General features: G+C 43.4%; 3 protein-coding genes across 4 annotated transcripts; all 3 read right to left on the reverse strand.

Moving 5' to 3' along the window:
• Positions 1–64: 64 nt before the first annotated feature.
• LOC110299443 (ubiquilin-3) lies at positions 65–2,737 on the reverse strand. 2 transcript variants are annotated; one of them, XM_021169134.1, is made up of 2 exons: positions 2,640–2,737; positions 65–2,358 (listed from the first exon to the last, which is right to left on the reverse strand). In XM_021169134.1, exon 2 carries the CDS (start codon positions 2,319–2,321, stop codon positions 345–347), a length of 1,977 nt encoding a protein of 658 aa, XP_021024793.1. In that variant the 5' UTR covers positions 2,322–2,358; positions 2,640–2,737; the 3' UTR covers positions 65–344. The 2 variants fall into 2 exon arrangements, with proteins under 2 accessions (XP_021024793.1, XP_021024792.1); XM_021169133.1 differs by having other exon boundaries at positions 66–2,391.
• A 7,280-nt stretch (positions 2,738–10,017) lies between these two features.
• Positions 10,018–12,295, reverse strand: Ubqlnl (ubiquilin like). Its single transcript, XM_021167778.1, has one exon. It carries the CDS (start codon positions 12,038–12,040, stop codon positions 10,208–10,210), a length of 1,833 nt encoding a protein of 610 aa, XP_021023437.1. The 5' UTR covers positions 12,041–12,295; the 3' UTR covers positions 10,018–10,207.
• Positions 12,296–15,217: 2,922 nt separating this feature from the next.
• On the reverse strand, positions 15,218–21,608 carry LOC110299503 (olfactomedin-4-like). The gene is made up of 6 exons (XM_021169215.1): positions 21,517–21,608; positions 20,190–20,342; positions 18,984–19,208; positions 18,643–18,808; positions 18,116–18,275; positions 15,218–16,230 (listed from the first exon to the last, which is right to left on the reverse strand). The coding sequence occupies exons 1-6, from the start codon at positions 21,586–21,588 to the stop codon at positions 15,516–15,518; spliced, it is 1,491 nt and encodes a 496-aa protein (XP_021024874.1). The 5' UTR covers positions 21,589–21,608; the 3' UTR covers positions 15,218–15,515.
• Positions 21,609–22,546: the final 938 nt, after the last annotated feature.

Consider the following 22,546-nt stretch of genomic DNA (forward strand, 5'->3'; position numbering starts at 1 on the left):
CCTATTTTTCCACATGTCCTCCCCCTTTTCTCGGAGCCCACAAGAATCAGACTCAGGCAATTGGCGGCACTAAAGACTGGATGTAATTGCATCTCAAGATAGGTACAGAACTCATTCAAGGGCCCCAGGTAAAAAAGTGTCAAGCACAGTTGGATTACACAGCATCCCCACCCTATTTCTGGCTTCTCATCTTCCTTATTGACTCCAGAACATTGTCTCCACAGTAAAGAACATCATAGTAATTTGGTTTATAGTACAGCTGTATTCAAGAATAGGAGAACTAGGGTAATAAGACATGGGGGAAAGGCAGAAAGGAAAAGATATGGTCCAAATAACTAGAGCTCCTAAGACTTCCTCAGTTTCTCCACAGCAGCATCTACATCACCCCCTGTAGCAATGAGGGCCTGGAGATTGGCTTCAAGATTCAGAAAGCCCATAGCCCGCAGTTGCTCCAGTTGTACCCGGAAGTGAGCCTCCAGTTGTAGCTGCTGGGGATTGGTACTAGCTAAGGCTTGCAACACCTGGAGGAAGTGGGAGGAGTGGAAACCTAGCTCTGAAGAACCTTGTGCTAGAGAAATCTGAGGAGCTGGGGTTGGTCGGGGATCCTCAGACATAACAACACCTTCTCTAGCTTCTGTACCTCCTGTTACTCCACTCAACCCTGTTAGGCAGGGCATGAACCAGAGCAGAAGGCGGGGTGCTTCAGTAGCCAGAATCTGCAGACCCTGCTCAATCTGCAGCAAGGCTTGCATGACACGGGGATTTGCCATGGCTGTCTGAAGGTGCAACAGTAGTGGTAGCTGTTGATGTATCTCATTCTGGATTCGAGGGACTTGATTTGTGCCCGCTGATCTCAGAGATCTTAAGTAACCTGTTGGAGGAAGCCAGGGAGATTCTGGGACTCCAGGAGTAGCTGACATAAGGGAAGATGGTGTAGAAACAAACAAGGATCTGTTGGCAGAATCTCCTATCTGAGAGGTAAGATTGGGCAAGCTAGTACTTGGGCCGGTAGAGCCCTTCCCTGCATCATGTAGGCTTCCACCTTGTCCGGTACTGTTCTCAGTTGAGTGTCTCAAGAAAGCTGGGCATGATGACTTTCCCTTGATTGCTACTGACTCTTTGGGCAGAGATTGGCCTGACCCAGGTTTAGGAGATGACGGTAAAGTTGGAGGAACTCTGTTTCCTGAAAGTGGTGATTCCTGGCTTGGATTTGAAGTTGGCACAGTACCCTGAAGATAAGATCCCAGGGACTGAGAAGTCTCATGTAACTGTTGAAGATAATCAAAGAGTCCTATGTTACCCAGAAAGCTTGGAAGCTTATTTCTATTCTCAGATGCATCCTGGTCCCCAGACTGTCTGCTACCTCTTCCTTGTCTTCCACCTGAGACCCCATATGTGGAAGTCCAGGGGTTGGGCAGAGGGTCACAATTCTCTGTCCTTGATGGTTGGCTGCTGGTGGTGGTGGTACTAGCAGTAGTAGCAGTGACAAAAGGATTGCCACCAAATTGTTCCTGTACTGCATTAAGCATGGGATCCATAATATCTGTGTACATAGTACGGAGCACATTGTAACCACCAGGGATGCTCTCCAGATTACTGAGTGCACGATCCTGGCTACGCATCATCTCCTGCATCATGGAAGGGTTACGTAGAAACTCCATTGTCTGCCGCATGATCTCAGGGTTGTTAAGAATATGACCAATCTCAGGGTTCTGCTGGATCAGTTGCTGCATGTGAGGATTGTCAAGAACCAACTGGCGCACTAGGCCCGTGTTGGACAGCAGACCCTGGATGAAGGGGTCATCAACGAGCTGAGCCACAAGTTCAGGCACTGAGATGTGCTGCCACATTAGTGAGCCTGGCTGGTCAGAGAAGCTACCTGAGGTCAGACCTAACCCACTGAGGCCTGTGAGGACCCCTAAGCTGAAAGAAGGAGACCCATCCACAGAATAAACAGAACTTGACTGAGGAATTTCTCCAGGATTTGGGCCTGGAGTAGAGACTGGTGGTGCTGGGCACTCAGTGCCTATGGTCCGACGCTGCATCTTGATGACCAGGTGGACTGTGAGGCCATCCCGCACTCCACACTGTGCCAATGAGTCAGGGTCCTTGAGGATTTTTCCAGCAAAGATCAGGACCAGCTGATTTGGATGTGCCTTAAAGCGGTGTGATATTTTTTCCTTTAGCTGCCGGATGGTGCATGTGTCTACAACTGAGAAATCCTCCTTGTCCTTGGGTGTCTTCACTGTCACCCGGATGAGCTGGGAATCCTGGGCTGGCGCTAGGCTGCCCTGTGGTAGAGCCTCTCCACTTTTGGCCATGATGGGCAGCAGGAGACCCAGGTCTGTGGGGACACAGCTGAGGGGATGGGGGTGGGAGACGAAGATCATCCTTTCAAACAATGATGAAAGTAAGGAAGAAGTATAAGGAGGGCCTTGGATCTAAGGGGCAGGAGAAGGTGTAGTGTCCACATGGAGAGGACCACTTGGTCACTTGTAGAGGGTTGCTTTGAGGAAATTATGGACTTAAGGTGTGTTGGTCAGGGAGAAAAACACTCAGGGCCCAGGGGAATGGTCCTCAGATGATGAATACAGGAATAGGGGAGGGCAGTGAAAGGGCCCAATCAGGGGGATACACACCAATCTGCTGTGGCCCCGTCCTTCCTCTTAGGCAGGGCTCCAAACTGCCCTCATCTTGCTGTACAGCCACCCTGCAGGCCTTCTGGGCTGGAACTCATTCTATCAGGTCACCTCTGTGACCTCAGCACTGACATCACAGCCTCACACCATGGATACTAGAGGCTCCGAGGTGATCAGAGTTCCTGGTAATCCCAAATTCCCCACTTAACTTCTATTATTAATTCTATAATTTTTTTGTGTAGAGGAATGGTCATATAAAGAAATTACATGAGGGAAGTTATATGCAATTTAGATGGGTATAGTTACAGGTGTTTAAGATATTTATTTTTATCTAACAAATAGAAGCGAGGCAAAATAGTTAAATATTGCAAGTCTAGCATATATCAGTGTTAAGAGTATTTGATTTGACTGGTTAAGATTAGCTAATATATATACATATATATATACATACATATATATTTTTTATATATATATAATAGATGAAAATTTACTAAAGGTCCTGGTGGTACACAAAATTGTCTAGTTATTATATAAAAATGGATAGATATAAAAATACTGCCTTTGGTACAACATTTAAAAATCTGGAATATTATAATTCAGAGAAGGGGGATGGGTGAACAAACAAGGCAGAAGGTGAATGAAAGATCACATGATATTGCACAAGTGAAAGAGTAACCAACTGTCGAAAATTAGACCAATAGGTTCAAAGGGCCGACTGACTACAGAATTTTTAACCTATTTGACAATTTCATGCATGTTATACATTGATCATATCTACCCATAATTCCCCTTCCCATTCCCCTTGGACAACTCTCAACACATCCCACTCTCCACCCTCTTGCTCTGTTGTTTGGTTTTTTGTTTCTTGTAACCCAAGTCCAGTTAATGCAGCCTGCTGGTAGACTGACTGATCCTGTCGGCTTGATCTTGCGCAGCTCTTGTGCGGGTACCCGTAGCTGCAATGAGTTCATGCATGCAAGTCCACGTCATATCCAGAAGGCATCATTTCTCAGCACTCTGACTCTTCCATCCTCCTCACTGCACTTCCATGATGTCCCCTGAGCCTTGGGAGGCTTTATGTAATGAATCTATTTGTGGCTAAGAACTCAAGCTGCCTGCTGAATTTGAATAAAAGCAAGCAGAAGACCAGCTGAGGTACAGTAGTGGGGAACAGAAATTCTGTGTGGAGGATGCTTAAGATCAAACGAGTCAAAAAAGCAAGTAGATCAAATAAGAGTAGAGCGAACGAGAGAAGGGGGTTGTGGTGCTAAAAGGCTTAGTGTATGCTTTGTTTTCTGAAGGCTAACATGTGATAGTTTTATTTTGATGAAAACATTTCCAGTGAGGAAGAAGAAACTGCTGCCAGAGTGGAAGAAGCAATCACAAGCCTGAATCCTGAGTATACAGAGTGAGCAGGGGCCCAAGTGGGTGGTTTGACTTGTGAACATGGAATGCTTATTCTTTATATGAGAATAGATGGCTGAATGTGTAAAGTAAGGAGTTAAGTTGGTTGTTATTTGGCAGCAAATGCTCATGTCTCTTTGGGTCACTTCTGTGTTTTGGTTAAGTTAGGTGAAATATCCTTTGACATTCAGATGGAAAAAAAAGATATATGTTGAAAGTTTGAGAAAATCAGGGAAGATATTATATATTCATCACAAAGGATAAGAAATTATCAGATCCATTGATCTGACCAGAGCAATAACATCCGTATCATCTGGTAAATTTTTAGAAGTCTGAGCCCCACTCTATATGTACTGATTTAAAACTCTTGAAATTAGTTTAAAAGCTGTGTTTAAAACACTGGCTCTGGGTGATTGTGATGTGGATTCTGTGAGAATCGTTGCCCATAAATATGTAGTTAGGATGACAGAATAGATTAACTGAGGCTTTGGTAATTTAAATAAGATCAGCAAACACAGTTGTGTGGTTTTCTTGCCTACACCAATTAGGCAGAGCTGGGTATAGCTATGATGAATATACTAGAGAACTGTTTCGTTGATGGATCCTAGAGTCATCTTGAAACTAGATAATTTGGATCAAGAAGCATCCAGAAGGTGGTTGACAGCCTCTTTTGAGAACATCAATAATGAAAGTTTTTATTAAATTAAATTAATTAAATGAATTAAAGATTATTAAAGATGTTGTAGCATATTTTGGGTATATGCCCAGGAGTGGTATAGCTGGGTCTTCAGGTAGAACTATTTCCAATTTTCTTTTGCCAAAATGGTTTACCAGCTTGCAGCTCCACCAGCTATAGAGGAGTGTTCCTCTTTCTCCACATCCTTGCCAGTATCTGCTGTCTTCTGCATTTTTGATCTTAGCCATTCTGATTGGTATGAGGTGGAATCTCAGGGTCATTTTGATTTGCATATTCTTGATGCTCCAACATATAACAAGGACACATGTTCCACTATGTTCATAGTAGCCTTATAAATAATAGCCAGAAACTAGAAACAACCCAGATATCCCTCAGTAGAAGAATGGATACAGAAAATGTGGAGCATTTACACAATAGAGTCCTACCCAGCTTTTAAAAACAATGACTTCATGAAATTCACAGGCAAATGGATGAAACTAGAAAATATTATTCTGAGTGAGGTAACCCAGACACAAAAATCACATAGTATGTATTCACTGATAAGTGGATATTAGCCCAAAGGCTCAGAATATCTGCAATACAACCCACAAACCATATGAAATTTAAGAAGAAGGAAGATCAAAGTGTGTGTGCTTAAATCCTACATAGAACAGGGAACAAAACAAGTGCAGAGTGTCAGGAAATAGAATAGAAACATCTAACAGTGGGGAGGTGGGGGGATAGGGAGCTGGAGGTAGTCACTAAAAGTTCCCAGATGCCAGGGAAGGGAGAGGTTCCCAGGACTCAACAGTGATGACTTTAGCTGAAATATCCAAAAAAGGGGAGATACAACCTGTAGGAACTACTCCCAGTAGACAGGCAAGGCTCCCAGTTGAGAGATCAGTATCTCAGAACTTTTTACCCAGAAATGTTCCTGTCCAAATGAAAGACAGAGACAAAAAAATAGAACAAAGACTGAAGGAAAGGCCATTCAGAGACTGTCCCACCTAGGGATCCATCCCATCTGCAAACACCAAACCCAGACACTATTGCTGACACTACAGCTCGGAGCAGCGGGCTGCGGCGGCCTCCCATGGAGAAGCAGGTCGGGGCGGTGGAAGCTGTGCGTCCGGGTCCCCCCCGCCATGGAGGGCATGGACGTGGACTTGGATCCGGAGCTCATGCAGAAGTTCAGCTGCCTGGGCTACCACAGACAAGGACATGCTCATCTCCGAGTTCAAGCGGCTACTCGGCTTCCAGCTCAACCCGGCCGGCTGCGGCGCCTTCTTCCTGGACATGACCAACTGGTGTGAAGTGTAGGAGCTGAGGATGACAGAACGGTGTGGAAACTCGAGGGAGTGTGTTAGGTGCTGAGGTCGAACTCTGGGCGCGGGAGAGGTCTCGGAGCTGAGAATAAATAGATCGTGTGTCTCTTTGAGGAGAGATAAGGGAGAAAACGACTTTTGCGGCGGAGGGAACACAAATGATAATCTACTGAGCATGGTGAGAAAGGAAGAGTTGTGCCAGGGAGAAGTGACCATCTAATGGAGGCGCCAGAGCGCCAGGCCTGCGACAAGGACTGGGAAAAGTCTTCAGAAAGTGGAGGGAAGGAGCTGATCTTGGAGACAGGAACTTTGTGAAGACACTGGCATGCTGGGCAGAGGCTTGACCTTGGGAACTTTGACGAGCTTACTGATTGGATGGGCTTAGTTGACGGAAAACTGAGAGGTTGGGGGCCAAGGGTTCTGGCTTGTAGTTGGGTTGTAAAGGCTGAAGTGGAGCTGTCTCCAGGCACCTACGTGTGTCTTGGTTCTTAGAGCAACACTTGCTGTTTTTGATAGGCAAGAATACTTTCTCTTGGTCTCCAAGTAGGGGTTGTTAAGTTCACTCGGGAATTTGGAGACCATTAGACGGCCTTTGAAAGGCTCTCAGGTGAAGCAACTAATCGGGATTTGAGCAAAAAGCAAGGGGGTGCATGCCCTTTGCCCCGTGATGAGCGTTCAGTGCCCTGACGTGTGGAATCTTGTTTCTCTTGGCATCCCTTGAACAAACTCCCATTATTTCCATGTCCACCCGATGCCTCGAGCAATGTCTGAAAAGAGGTTGTAAGCTTAGATTTTTATCCTACTCCTGCCTAGTGCTCCCCCCACCCCACTTCAAAGATGCTTATCTGTGATGAGAACCAGAGGTGAAGTGTTTTCACTATTGGTCTTAAAAAAAATTGACAAGAATGGGGCTGATATTTTAGTGTCTGGTAAACAGGGAGGCATTGAGGCACAGCCTTTAGAGTTAAACAAGTACTTTTGAGTTCTGTTTGTGTCTTACGTTTATTTTTATTATTTCCTAATTGTGAGTATGTGCGTGTGTACAGGTTCTTTTGGAGGCCTGAGGCATCAGGTACATCTGGGCTGTGGGGTGCTAGTACTAGGTGCTAGAGACAGAACTCAGACATGCTGCTGAGCAGTCTCTCCAGCTCCTGGACTTGTATATTGGGTCCAGATGATCTGATGCAGGGAATGGAGCTAATTTTCTGAGCACCAACTAGATGGGTTTCATTTGGGCACACCTTTAATGCTTGCAGTCTGGAGACTGAAGCTGGCACATCTGAGTGAGTTGAGGCCAGGCTGGTCTACATAGCAAGTTCCAGGCCAACCAGGGTACATTGAGAGCCTGTTTAAAAAAAAATTCCTGAGCATAGCCTATGACTGGTAGGTTATGGACGGATGCAGGAGTGGGCACTGCTCTAGTCTAGTTCCTAGGAGCCTCTAGCTTGTGTAGAGCGTTGCTGCTGTCTGTCTCCCACATCCCAGCTTCTTTTTCCCCTCTTATTTACACTAGGTAGTTTGGTGGTTTGGTAGGAAAAGAACATTATTTCTCCCTAGTTCCTCCTGATGTGACTATTTAAATGCTGAAGAGACTCGGGACCATTGATCCTTAGTGTCGTGAGTGCTGGGATTACAGGTGTGAGCCATCAGGCCCAGCTAAGTTTTTAGTACTGCCAGTGTTGGCTGGTTCAGTTCTTCTGACTACAAACCCACCATAACTAGCTTTGTATGCTTGAGGGGTGTGTGGTCTCTGAGACTGTTTCAGAGTTTGTGACAAGTGAGTAACAGGTGAGGCATGTGGCTGAGAAAAGTAACAAGAACATGGCTCCCCCAGCCAGATGTGGTTGTACAAGCCCCAGCACTCTGGAGGCAGAGGCAGAGGCAGGCGGATCTCTGTGGGTTCCAGGCCAGCCTGGTCTACACATAGAAACCCTGTGTGGGAAAACAGAACACTAAGAGAACCCGGGTACCAACAGTTGACCTCCATACATCTGTATGCGGTACTCAAAGTGATAATAAATAAAGACTGAATTTGTTGTTTTTTATGAAAACAAAAACAAATGTAGATACTCACAGTCAACCATCTGAGCCCAGGGACAACAATGGAAGGACTAGGGGAAGGACTAAAGGAGCTGAAGGGGACTGCAACCCCACGGAAAGAACAATATCAGCTAACTTGATCACCCAGAGCTCCCAGGGACTAAGCCACCAACCAAAGAGTATGCATGGAGGGAGCCATGGCTCCAGATAAGCAGGTAGCAGAGGATGGCCTTATCTTACATCAATAGGAGGGGAAGCCCTTGTTCCTGTGGAGACTCGATGCCCCAGGATAGGGGGATACTAAAGCAGTGAGGCAGGAGTATGTAGGTGAGTGAGAGGAGGAGCACCCTCATAGAGGCAAAGGAAGGGCAGAGATGGGGGCTTGGATAAGGATTTGTGGAAGAGTAACTGGGAATGGGGATATCATTTAATATGTAAACAAATAAAATGATTTAAAAAAAAAAGAAAAAGAAACTGGTACCTACTGAGGTGAAGAAGCAGGACTTCAGTGGACAACTTCCATTACAGAAAACAGCTAAGGGAATCTTTGATAAAAGGTTTTATGTATGAGGGTTTTATTATGGTCTATGTCATGTGTTCTTACTGTGAGATTTAGATGTTTGTGAAAAATAGTGACATGATTTTGAAGACAATGATTGTAAACAGAGTTAGGTGGGGTATGTTCAGAACACTGTGGAATGAGACAGGAAAATGATAGCACATCAGGCATGCTTGGTATATAATTATTCTAGCACTTGGGAAGGCAGACGTCAGAGGATAAATTCTAGGCTAGCCTGAACTACACAGAAAGTCTCATTTCTTTTTATCTAGATAGCTGTTATCTGTCTATATCTGCCTATCATCAGCCTATCTACATATCAATCTTGGGCTGTTTATATAAACTGAGATAAATACAGTATACCTATAATTTCTTTCTTGTATATGTCTTTGATAGGTTGTAGTGGTGACAGAGAATCTAGAAAGAGACTTACTAGAAGTGATGAAAACTTTGTGTTTCTGCCCCCCTTATACTTGCTGATGATAGTGACTTTGAGGCCACCTTTGGAATACAAGAAAGTCTGTCCCAAAAACAAAAGAAAAAGGAAGAATCTTTGTTTTGTCTATTTAGTTAATGGCTGAAACCACCATGCCAACTTATTACATTATTACAAGAGTATATTTCTTAACAGTACCATAATGGCTGTGTACCCTGTCAGGCAGGGATACTTTAGACAAGGCAAAAGGAAAAAGTGGCACTTGATGAAGTGCATGATGTCATGCAGGCAGTGTCCCATGGAAGGCTAGACTCAGCATGATGGGAATCTGAAGCAAAGGCAACTGTAGTTGTACGTCTGATAGATAATAGAAGACAAGTCGCAATCTAAGTCTTGTAATCATGTAACTAATAATTCGTAAGAGGCCCCAATTATAAATACCAATATCTCATTTATATATTAATTTTTTACCTAAATCTATCATTGCTCTTCTTTCAAGTTAAATTTGATTTTGAGAAACATGAGTAAATATCTAGGCCTATGTAATGTTTCCCTCTGATTCATAAGTCTATTCTTGTACCACTAGATATTTCTATCTACCTGTGTATACACAACCTAGGTTACATGTGTTTGTTCTCTGACACTTGATCATTTTATAAACAAACAGTGATTTTTTTTATCAAGAAACATATTATGTATGTATTTTATATCTGTGTATCTGTGTTTAGTAGGTAAAACAAAGACACCAAGCACCTTTTGTTGATTTCCTGAGCAGGGAAAAAAGCCAAACTAAACATGTTGATGTTCATGAGTAATCCCAGCACTGGGGCAGCAGAGGCAGAGGGATTGACACAGGTTGAATGCCAGCTTGGTCTACATAGAAAGTCCCTGTCTCAAAAACAAAAACAATAAAATGAAGGCAAGCCTCAAATGAAGACAAGTAGGTGTAGCCATTTTATTGACAGATCTTCCAGCCATGACCAGTGAGCTAGTATTCAGTTGAGCATTGATTGGTTTCTCCTGTTCCAGGACTTCTCCCAGTTGGAAACATCAGGAAAGGTAAGAAAGGCAGGTGAGGTGGTCAAATGGGTCAACATGCAGTAGAAAGCAGATGGGAAGACATAATAGTTAGAATCCCTGAGAACTCTTGAGCTTATAAATAGCAGCATTAGTGTCACCATCAGTAGCTATGAGCGCTTGCAGGTTGGCATTATAATTCACAAATCCCATGGTCTGGAGACATTCCATTTCTTTGCTGAAACGAACCTCCGGGGCTTGTAGGGAATGGGAAGGGTCTCCAGACAGGGGCTGTACTCTCTGAAGAACTGTTTCAGATTTGTGGCAGCTTTCAGGACACTGAGGCTCAGCCATGTCTTGCACATTCCAGGTCCAGGGCACTATATCAGGGTAGCCACAGATGGAAGGAATAAGCCAACCTAGACCCCACAGGTAAGGTTCAATGTAGGGCAAAAGGGCAGGAGCCTCTGTAGCCAATAGCTGCAGACCATGCTCAATTTGTAATAATGCTTGTGATGTTTTGGGGTTGGCTAGGGCTAAAAGCAAGTCGTGGAGCTGTGATGACTGCAAGGGTGTGGGAGTTTCCTGCAACCACTGCTCATTCAGTTGGGGCATATTCATGAGCAGCAGCATCTGAGCTGCCATTTGTGGGTGGTTTCTAAGCAACTGGATCATGCCTCCTGTGATCTGAGAACTGGTCTGGTCATCAGACTGCTGGAGATCTTCCTCTAACCACTGGTCAGAGATACCTAGAGGGATGATAGTATCCTTATCAACTTGAGGCTCCTGGTTGATTGGTATGGTTGGTAAGACTGGAATCTCAGCTGGCTGCTGAACAGTGCAGACATTGGTTTGGCCCTGGGTGGCAACTATGGCTGGATTTTCCCTGGAAACATTGTTGGTGTGATTTGGAATAGCATTTGTTGGGGTGATTGTTGATAATCCACAAGAATTTGCATAAATTACTTGGGAAGAAGAGAGCTGGTCCCATTGTTCTTGGGGTAATGGTTGAGATAGAGAAGGAGTCTGGACTTGTTCTAGTACTTGTTCATTCAGAAGAGCTGTAAAACAGTTGCCCTCCAAAAGATCAGGTGCACCATTTAGCATATGGTCGTTGTTATTGACATAGCTCTGGCCCAGGTGATTGTTCCCATTTGGAATTGTTTCTAAGCCCAAGTATGGCTGTGAGTTTGGTGGATACTCAGGGTTCTGTGCTGGCTGCTGGATCTGCATTATCTCTTGGATGATGGCAAGGTGCCTGACCAGCTCCAGAGTCTGGCATAGGATCTCAGAATTGTCAAGAAGATGGGAAACTTCTGGGTTCTGCTGTATCAGTTCTTCCATATATGGTTGTTCTGGAGGCAGCTGATGCATGAAGTCCATATTAGAGAGCAGACTCTGGACACAAAGATTCTCCAGCACCTGTGCAATATATTCTAGACTACCCACTTCTGGGCCTTCACTACCCACCTTGGGTACCTCCGGCTCCATGAGAAGAGATGATTCCACTTTAGTTTCACTCATGCCTGCAGATTGGTACACCATGCTACTATTTCCTTTAGGGTTTCTGTCTTGATGGCAGGGATTGTTGGTTACCAGGTTCCGGAAAGAGTGAGCCAGGGATCTGGGGCCATGCTTGGACTTGATGACCACATGGATAATGTGGCCATCTGTAATGCCCCTCTGGCTCAATGTGTCATGGTCTTTGAGAAGGCGGCCCATAAAGACCAGTACCAGTTGTTCCATTTGGCATTTGAAGTGAGCAGATAGCGTCTCCTTGAACTGCCTCACTAAGGTGTCATCAGCTACTGTAAAGATGATCTGGTTGCCTGGAGTCTTCACAATCACTCGAATGACACCTGGAGAGATCTTCCCATCTGCAGGCACACCTGCAGGAAACCTGCTCTGGGGCATCTTAGGTGATCTAGAGATAATATGCGGCATAGACCCTGTGGGTAGGCAGATGGGGAGCAGGCAGTAGCAGGGGCAGAGAGGTGAGGGCAGGCAAGTGGTCCTGCGGGCCTTCGTTGCAGGTGTGTTCTGAGGTCATAGGTTAATTTTTCTTGATGCCCCTAAAAGGGATGAATGGGCTAAAGCCAGTATTATTCGATGTTGATCCCTCACCCCAATTCTCCAGATGTGGCCCAGCTGAGGCCTGGCGTGGCTACTGACTCATACTTGGCACAGAGTGGACTAAGTAGTGGTGACCCTTCACAGCTGTCCCACCCCTAAGGGCATGATCTGATCAGAAAAGAAATATTGTGATGTCAACTTAAGCCTCACAATACATCATGATGAAATGGGGATGAATAAATTTGGGAGAGTGTAGATGTTTCTCTTCATAATAAAACAAAATAGAGAAGATTTTTTTAAAATGAAGATAAAAGTTCCCAGTAAATAATAATAGTAGCAATAATATATGGAATATGTGGGGTTTTTTATAAAGATTTATTGTTTTATGTATATGAGTACACTGTAGCTGTGCAGATGGTTGTGAACCATCATGTGGTTACTGGGAATTGAACTCAGTACATCTGCTTACTCCAGCCTCAAGATTTATTTTTTTATTATTCTATTTCTTTTTATTTTTTTATATTTTTATTAGGTATTTTCCTCATTTACATTTCCAATGCTATCCCAAAAGTCCCCCATACCCTCCCACCCACTCCCACTTTTTGGCCCTGGCGTTCCCCTGTACTGGGGCATATAAAGTTTGCATGTCCAATGGGCCTCTCTTTCCAGTGATGGCCGACTAGGCCATCTTTTGATACATATGCAGCTAGAGTCAAGAGCTCCCGGGTACTGGTTAGTTCATAATGTTGTTCCACCTATAGGGTGGCAGATCCCTTTAGCTCCTCAGCCTCAAGATATATTATTACATCTAAGTACACAGTAGCTGTCTTCAGACACTCCAGAAGAGGGTATCAGATCTAATTACAGATGGTTGTGAGCCACCATGAGGCTGCTGAGATTTGAACTCAGGACCTTTGGAAGAGCAGTCAGTGCTCTTAACTGCTGAACCATCTCTCCAGCCCAGAATGTGTGTTTTTTTATAGTGCTGTGTGTAGGCCCCTCTTTGGAATGGTCAGGCTTATTGTATAAAGCGCTGGATCTATTGAAACTATTCAAAAAAACTCATTCTATAGATTAAGAATTGAGTCTGCATTACAGGAAAGACTTATCCATTTTGCTAATGATGTTGACGAAGTGACCATTAGAAACAAAATTGAAAAGCAGAGTCATAGGACATGCCTTTAACCCCAGCACTCTGGAAGCAGAGACAGGAAAATGTCTATAGTGAGCCTGGTCTATAGAGTAAGTTCCAGGACTTACATAGAGTGGCCAGCTAGGACTTACATAGTGAGGCCTTGTCCCAAAAGTTAAATTAATTAAATAAAATAATATGTTTGAATAAAAGGAATGAAACAAAAGTGAAAATGGAAGTCCCATTGTCCTCTGAGGCCTAGACTGTGGAACTGTAGACTTAAGTGAGAACGTATCCTTGTAGTAAGTGAAAATTTTCTTCTCTGCAAAGTAGGCATGGGACTGGCCATGAAGGCTTTTTACAAAGACAGCTCCCAAAGCAGAGGGGAGTAAGCTGCTATTTACAGAGCATTTTCATTCACATTTACATGTTGTTTGAGCTCTATCTCTGCCAGCATAACAGACTGTTTGAAGGAAGGATTTCAAGGTCATTGCCCAGGCTTAAGTATAAACACCAAGGAGAGCAGGTACCTCCAGGTCAAGTGATGGCAGTGAAAGAGGTTAGCAATGCATCTCCCACAAGTGAAGAGTCAAGATTCTTGGGGGGATTCTTGGAGCTACTGTTTGATTGTTTCTTATTAGGAAGCTCATGAATTATTAGTGGATATGTTAATATATCTACATGAATACTTAAATGTAGAATTATATATATATATGTATGTATATATGTATGTATATATACATACATATATGGAAATTCCACATATTCTAAGATTCATATTTGTGAATATTCACAAAAAGAAAGTGCAGTTATGGCTGATTATGGGATGGATCCCCGGGTAGGGTACTCTCTGGATGGTCCATCCTTTCGTCTTAGCTCCAAACTTTGTCTCTGTAACTCCTTCCATAGGTATTTTGTTCCCTATTCTAAGGAGGAATGAAGTATCCACACATTGGTCTTCCTTCTTCTTGATTTTCTTGTGTTTTGCGGATTGTATCTTGAGTATTCTAAGTTTCTGGGCTAATATCCACTCATCAGTGAGGGTATATCAAGTGACTTCTTTTGGGATTGGGTTACCTCACTAAGGATGATATCCTCCAGATGCATCCATTTGCCCAAGGATTTCATAAATTCATTGTTTTTAATAGCGCCAAACTCAGACACTATTACATATGCCAGCAAGATTTCGCTGAAAGGACACTGATAGAGCTGTCTCTTGTGAGGTTATGCCAGTGCCTGGCAAATACAGAAGTGGCTGCTCACAGCCATCTATTGGATGGAACACAGGGCCCCCAATGGAGGAACTAGAGAACCCAAGGAGTTGAAGGGGTCTGCAACCCGATAGGTGGAACAACAATATGAACTAACCAGTGCCCCCCAGAGCTCATGTCTCTAGCTGCATATGTAGCAGAAGATGGCCTAGTTGGCCATCATTGGGAAAAGATGTCCCTTGGTCATGCAAACTTTATATGCCCCAGTACAGGGAAATGCCAGGGCCAAGAAGTGGGAGTGGGTGAGTAGGGGAGCAGGGCGGGGGGAGGGTACAGGGAACTTTCGGGATAGCATTTGAAATGTAAATAAAGAAAATATCTAATAAAAAAAAAAAAAGAAAGTGCAATCATCCTCTAGCCTTGGAGATCTGGGTTTATACTGCTATCTAGAGAAAGGGGAGAATTGCATAGCCAGAAAAGGGACACATTGAAACTGCATGTTCTCAGTGTGTTGAAGAGGTGGGTAAAAAGACAAACACACAGTAGGCGACTTCCTGCAATCACACCAAGAAGTCTTTATTGAGAATGTCTTGAGCCACAGTCCCATCCATATCCCATGGGGGTTCTTTGTTTTTTGAGTTTTTGTTTTTGTTTTTGTTTTTAGTTTTGTTTAGTTTAGTTTGTTTTGTTTTTGCTTTGTCTTTAGCTAAGAGTTGAATAATGAGTTTTCTTCCCACCTACTGTGCTAAGCATTGAATCTAGGGCCTGGTACATGCTAAACACATGATTCAGCATTCAGCTATCTCCCAAACCCTGCCTAACTAACAATGTATTTTGTTTCTTAATCAATTCCTTCCAGGCCATTATTAGCACCTTAATGTGTTGACTGAGATATTGATTACATGCAAAACTAAATTAATCAATGTACTTCAATCATTTGGGTGGATAGCTGTTAAGGAAGTTGTCCTTCTAGAAGGGAGAAAGAGGTCAGTCATGGAGTGTCCTATGGCTTGTTGAACTTGATAGGTTTAGATGGCTCTAAAGCCCCAGAAGGCCTTTTCATGGGAGAGCTCGGTACCTTTTGCTTTAGTGTCAGGAAGGTGAGGTCATAATTTATTAAGAATCCATCATTATAAACATAGAGCCTGTGATCCCAAGGGCAGTAATTGATGCCATGCAGAGTTTCCAGCATCTTGTCCAACAGGATGCTGAGGTGGTGTTCCTGCCCAGTGGTTGTGTCATAAGCATAAAATATTTCCTCTTGACGAGTGCTTAGTGAACGCAAAGCATAGAGCACCCCACAGGCCATGAAGGCCCCAGAAAGAGCAGGCTTATACTGGCTGGTATACCACGTTTGCTCAACTTCTAAGGTGCTATCATTGAGAAGACTTACAACCAGATTGCCTTTGCTCTCCTCTGTGGCATAGAACACCCACAGTCCCTTCTCATCACCAGCAAAATCTATGTCAGTCCAAGGCGCAAAAGCATATGGGAAACGGTTGTTGTAGGTGGCACCAGGCAATGGGCGTCGCAGCACTAGGTTGTTAGAGGAAAGGTCCACCTTGACCATTTCTCTTGTGTCATAGTAGTTAAAGTACATGAAGTTCTTGTACACGGTATTGCCACTGCCATCACCATAGCCCATCTTCCGCTGCTCATAGTGCTTAAGCAGCACCAGGTCACCATAGGATTTGTGCAGCCTATAGTAGTCAAAGTACCTAGGCCAAGCCCCCCCAACATTAGAACCATTAAGTACAGCAGTAACCAGGGTAGGAAAGCACTATGAAAATGGCCATTGCCAAATGGGGATAACACGATTCCTATACTCAAACCCCAGGAAACATAGAAGAGAAGATGGAAAGATTAAATATAATAACCAAAGAACCAGGAGACCTGCTGTGTCTTCTCAATATTTCAGGAATTTTGTATCAGTGAACTCAAAACAATATGGTCACCTACAGTAGACCAATAAACATTACAGCATAGATGTGGGAAAGGTTTGTGAGGTCACTGCCCGAGGTGGAGATCTATAAGCAGTCCTTAGCTGTGGAGGAAGGAGAATCTGTTTTCTTCAAGCACAAACACCCTAACAGATTGCCCATGTCCAAGTGGTCAGCCCTAAAGATGTGTACATATGGGAAACACTAATGGGACTCAATAAAAGTGTGTGTGTGTGTGTGTGTGTGTGTGTGTGTGTGTGTGTGTGTGTGTAATTACATAAGAAGACATAGATTTTAAAGGGAGATATGGGGTGTACACAGGAATAGTTAGAGATGAGTCAGGGAGGGAAGGATAGACATGATGAACATATATTGTATTTATATATGAAATTCTCCCATGCACAAAAATAAAAGTGGGAAGCCTCAGATACTAATTAAGAGCATGGTCTTTGGAGCCAAATGGCATTTATAGTCCATCGTTCATTTACTACACACTATGCCAAAATAAATAGACATTTAAAAGCAAGAGCTACAGTGTCTGCTAGCCACGTAATTGCATATTATCATAAAATAATAATGAAAATATTATATAAAGTAAATTTTTACCCTCAAAGATTATAGGGCTAGGTCTCAGAAAGTTTAGATTCTTTCTTTGAAGTCACAGAGTTTATAACTGAAACCTGACAGGAATAGCAAAAGTCTAACTTCACTGACTGCGAGACCTGACCTAGACAATGAAAACAATAAATTTAGTACAGCATTTATTATAAAAAGCAATTAACATATAGTACCTGGTGCATTCTTTATGGCCAGCCCCTCTACCAAGGCTGCACTTCATGCCAACTGCTGGTGAGATGCAAATAGACTATGGTTCTAGAGTTAGGTTCAAGGAGGTTCCAATAACATCATTCTGAAGTCATAAGCATTCTCATGTCTTAACATTGGGCAGTAGTCCTAAACTACCAATTAGCCCCTTGAGAGTAACTAGAGTAAAGATATAGGCTTGATGGTATATCTTCCAGGCTGCAAAGGCTAATTGGAGTTGGGGAGTATTATTATGACTGTTCATCTCTTTCAGAAAAGCTTCAAGTGGGGCTCTTAAAAGGCAGGTTCCACTCAACGTTTGTTTCTTTCTCCCATGACCTGCTGTTCAGCTAGATCTACATCACACTTCCACATGCATTGACTTTAAACAGACTGAGTTACATCCACCTTCCTAGCCAGATGATGCATTGAAGGGTTCACATATCTGTTCATTGATTCAACTAGCCATTTGTTTAAGCAACAAATACTTGTCAGTACCTACTGTGGTGATTCCTACAGTAGAGTTTCACTGTATGTCTCAAGGTTGACCAGGATCATTATTTGAAGTTCTAAGCAAAAGATTGGGACTGTAAAGCTAAGTTATAGAACAGTTTGTATTTGAGTTGGGATAAGACATTGGATCATGATAAAATTAAAAACTTCAAAGTAGTAGGAGCCATATAAGTCCCATAGGAAGTATTGGTTGGACTGCCAGGCCTAGGCTACACTGGCTGGCCCAGCAGCAAACATAAATCAAAGATAAGAATCTGTACTAAGGCTACTAAAAAATCTGTTGGAGCCAAGTTAAAGTTCATCTGGAATGGATCCAGGCACAGAAAATTTGTCATCTAGGACTCACCTGCCATCAGCACGCAGAGGAGCCACCCAGTAAAGGGAAGAAGCTGGACTGGGTGCTGAGTCACGACCCCAGGCACCTGCCTTAGATGATAAACCCCTCCAATTGAGCTTTACCACAAGGGGTCTGCTCACTTTCTGCAGGCCGCCATGAGCACAGGAACCTACAGAGCAGAGTGGGAAAGATATAAGCTAGGTACATAACCCATAGAAAGCAGAGTATGGACCATAATAAGCACCTGTGTGCTTTAGAGCATGTTCATACAAGTGTATATACATAATCGTATAAATAGACTGATTTTGCATGAATAGAGACGAGTGCATGCACCTGGCTATGAGGAATATGAATAGCTGTATATGTAAGTATGTCCATTAGAAGATACTAATCTTGGTATGAACAGGAAATTGAAGATTTATTCCTTATCAAGATCTTTACTGGCTTCCCCTTAGTCCCTCGGTTTACTATAGCAAGCATGTTTTGTCCCAGTTGTTGAGAAACAAAATCTTGGGGAAATGAGTCTGTAAACTCACCAGGAGCCAGGGGTGGACCAGGGTGTCTGGAGGACTGTTCCTGTTCCTTTTCCCTCTCGCACTCACTTAGTTGGCCCTCAAGAATGTCCACTTCCTCTCGGAGGGCATGGAAGCTTTGGCGGTTAGAGTCGACCAGAAGTTTCAGGGTCAGACTGGCATTGGTCACCTGAGAGAATGAGGTTGCAGGAACTCAGATCACAGGGTGTGCTCACACTGCCATCTGTCTAAGGTTAGACTCTTCTCCAGAAAAAAAAGAGGTTTTTGAAAAGTGTTCAATATACCTAACCAGGTAAGATGGGGGCTGTGAGTGTAAGGGAGGTCTCTTTAATGTATCTACACACCTGGTTCTGAAGTTGATGGAGGAGGTCTGTGGCTCCACTGACACCTCCATTGGCTTTAAGCTGAGCTGCTAGCTCCTGTGCTCCTTCTAGCTCCAGGCGTAGCAGGTTGAAAGCTGGATTGTCATATTGGGACACAGTGACACCCAGATTCCTGGACTCCAGCATGTGACTCAGTTCTAGAGTCTGGCTGTCTTGATCCTCAATGACATGTGTGTACTCCTTGGCCTGGGCATGAGAAATGGGTATGTAGTTCCTCTAAATGTCAGGGATTCTGACATTTCCTATCCATTCACATCCAGAGAGTATGAACTTACAAAGCATCTATGTCTATCACCTTATTTAACAGTACTATTATTGCCATTTCTTATCTGAGGATATTCAGGTCCTTGTTTTTCTGATGCCAAAAAAGTTCCACCTATACCATTCATAGAACCTTTTAGAGCCACCCCTCAAGACTACTTAGATGAATAAAAATATAAAAATACCACCTTCTAATTTGACCATATATCATTAAACTTACTTGGGAGCACAACAAGTGCAGTTCACTAAAGCACTGGCCACAGTGGACTGCAGATATAATATCTCTGCTCATTTGCCTTTATTGGGATCAGTGCTGAACTTTCCAGATCATCCCACAAGTCCATGAACACAACGTTGTTTCAGTCCGTTGACACAAACCTGTTCTCTGCTCCTTTACATTGGTCATCCTAATTTTTTTTTAAGATTTATTTATTGATTATATGTAAATACACTGTAGCTGTCTTCAGACACTCCAGAAGAGGGTGCCAGATCTCGTTACGGATGGTTGTTAGCCACCATGTGGTTGCTGGGATTTGAACTCTGGACCTTTGGAAGAGCAGTCGGGTGCTCTTACCCTCTGAGCCATCTCACCAGCCCCGGTCATCCTAATTTTAAGACTTTGATTAAACTGTATGTGTGTCTATGGTTCCCATTTCTTGTTTTTCAGTGAATCTATATCCAGTAATTTATCTATTAACAAAAAAGGCACTTGTAATCATCTATAAGCTTTGTCTTATTGTTACTATTGTTGGAGACCATAAGAATAGTATGGGATTTCCCTTTGATTCGAAGGATTGATCTCAGAGACAAAGAATTGTTGCCATGGACTCATACATAAGCTGAAAGCAATAAAGGATGTGCTTACAAACTTACTACCCCAACTCAGAACAAAGCTCCAGCACTCACCCTGGACAGCTCTTGTTCATATTTGCCAATGAGCTCCTGTAATGTACTCTGTAGCTGCTCCATCTGCTGCAGGAAGATAGAGTTGTTGGGTAGATGGACCACACACTGGAAAGTGCCATTCTCATCCATAGAGTTTAATACATTTCTCACCAGCTGCAAAAGCAGAGCCATAGACACACTGAGAACAATGAAGCAACTGGACCACCATATGCAAAAGTGAAACAGGAAAAGAGGCTAGCCTTGATCTGGAGTGTTGGAGAACAGTTAGTTCACTTTGCACATGGAGATCATACTGACTGTATAGGGGTCCCTCTGTTGGGAGTTTGGGTTATTTTTAATGTGCCAGAATTGAAGTTTCAGTCACCTTATAGCTTTCATTATTTGACCTTCCTCATCATGCATATGTACTGAACATATTCGGCTACACTCCACATAGCCAATTGCCAATATTCCCATCATCTGTGGGAGAAGGTAATGCTTTCTGGCATTCAGAAAAGTGCTGACGCAGGCTTAAGGAACTTTGGTTCTCTACAAAGTCCCCACTCTTAGAACTTGGTAGATCCCCACAACCTCAGCCTCTACTGAAGAAAACAGGCAGAGAGAATTCCTAATCATCAAGGGAAGCAGCAGGAGGCATCCATGTCTGGATTCAGATCTAATACTCACAAGAATGTATCATGACGTGAGTGATGATGCAAGCATAGTTTAAAAAAAAAAACACAAGGGTCTAAGATGAAAGGAATCTAGTCTAGCTGGGGTTTCTTTACAGAATCATCTAAACATGTGACCTCTATACTTGTCCCTCTCCCATATCTTTTTGAGCTCTGATACTTATAGTTTACTCTGGATATATCTCTAGCCTAAAACTCACTCTCATTAGGTTTTAGATTCAGTCAGAAACTAAAATAGAGTTACTCAATCTATAATAACCTGGGCTGACCACCCTTATCACCAGCTTCCTTATTACAGAAAGAGTATGCACTAAATTGGTGGAAAACAAAGACTTATAAGATTAGGTTGTACAGCACAGAAAGTTCTAATTATCCATCTATCTATCTATCTATCTATCTATCTATCTATCTATCTATCTATCATCTGTCTTTATCACTATCTCTATATCCACTCATCCTATGCCCATACAACCCAAAGGGAAATTAGATCAAAATGCTGCCTCACCCTTCAACTGTCCTCCTCCAGATCTCTCTACCTTCACTTTTTTTGCCAAGGATGTAGGAATTCTTGAACAAAAATGAGAATGAAAAAGGCTGTCACCCCAAAACATAGAACCACCTCACTCCTACATGATACCTTTACCCTCTGTCTGTACCTGAGGCTGTCCTGGAAGCACCAGGGGCAGCAGCAGTAGAAAGGAGGCCAAAAGAGCTGGGTCAGACTGCATCTTGATCCAACTGTAGGTTTGGGATTAAGTCCCTAGGCTTCCTCTAAGCTTTTATCTCCAGTGGAAATGAATAGTCTCAGTAGGAGGGATAAAGATTTCAACATCAAAAGGGCTATGATATGTAAAGGGGCTTGAAAGGAAGGAAAAGGTGTCATACCAAACTGGTGACTTCAAACATGGGTGGAAGTGGGTTTCCACTATGAAAACACTGTTGTCCTCATCTATCCCAAACTGATATCTGTCCGCACCTTCCACCCTCTTATACAAATAGATTAAAGCAAACCTGAGACATCTGCAGGGGCCTTGGGATGGGTCCCTTTCAAAGGGGATTATGGTCTTTTCCTCAACTTTCAGGGGAGGAAGGTCCTAGAAGGAAATGCAACCTAACCTGTCCACTTTAAGGGCCAAAGACATTTACTTAACCACTTAACCATGTCCCTTGGATAGGGGCCAAAGTGTGCCCCTGGGGGGATTGCTTAAGCAACACTGCACTGTGCTACAAGCTTTTTCTCATCCTCAGCAATCGTCTCCTCCATAATGCTGAGTACTCTAAACATTAATCCTACTTCACCTTCAAATTATTATCTAATCTCTTGGTGCTGAATGTCTATAGTCTCTGCTATATGTGTTCTAAGACGCCTCTATGCCACCAGCATCAGAAGGCCATCAAGCCTCAAGTTCTCTGGCTTCTCAAGGAAGAGTTTGGTTCCTAAGACCTGGACAAGAAATCACAGCTCAGGACCTCACTTTGGGCTATTCTAAACCTCTGTGTGTGTGTGTGTGTGTGTGTGTGTGTGTGTGTGTGTGTGTGTGTGTGTGATGTGTATGTTTGTGTGTGTGTCTATCTCTCTGTCTGTGTATGTGTGTATGTGTCTGTCTCTGTCTGTGTGTGTATGTGGTGTGTGTGTCTGTCTTTCTCTCTCTCTCTCTCTCTCTCTCTCTCTCTCTCTCTCTCTCT

This window comes from Mus caroli, chromosome 7 (genome assembly GCF_900094665.2).
Source record: "Mus caroli chromosome 7, CAROLI_EIJ_v1.1, whole genome shotgun sequence".
Classification (NCBI taxonomy): domain Eukaryota; kingdom Metazoa; phylum Chordata; class Mammalia; order Rodentia; family Muridae; genus Mus; species Mus caroli.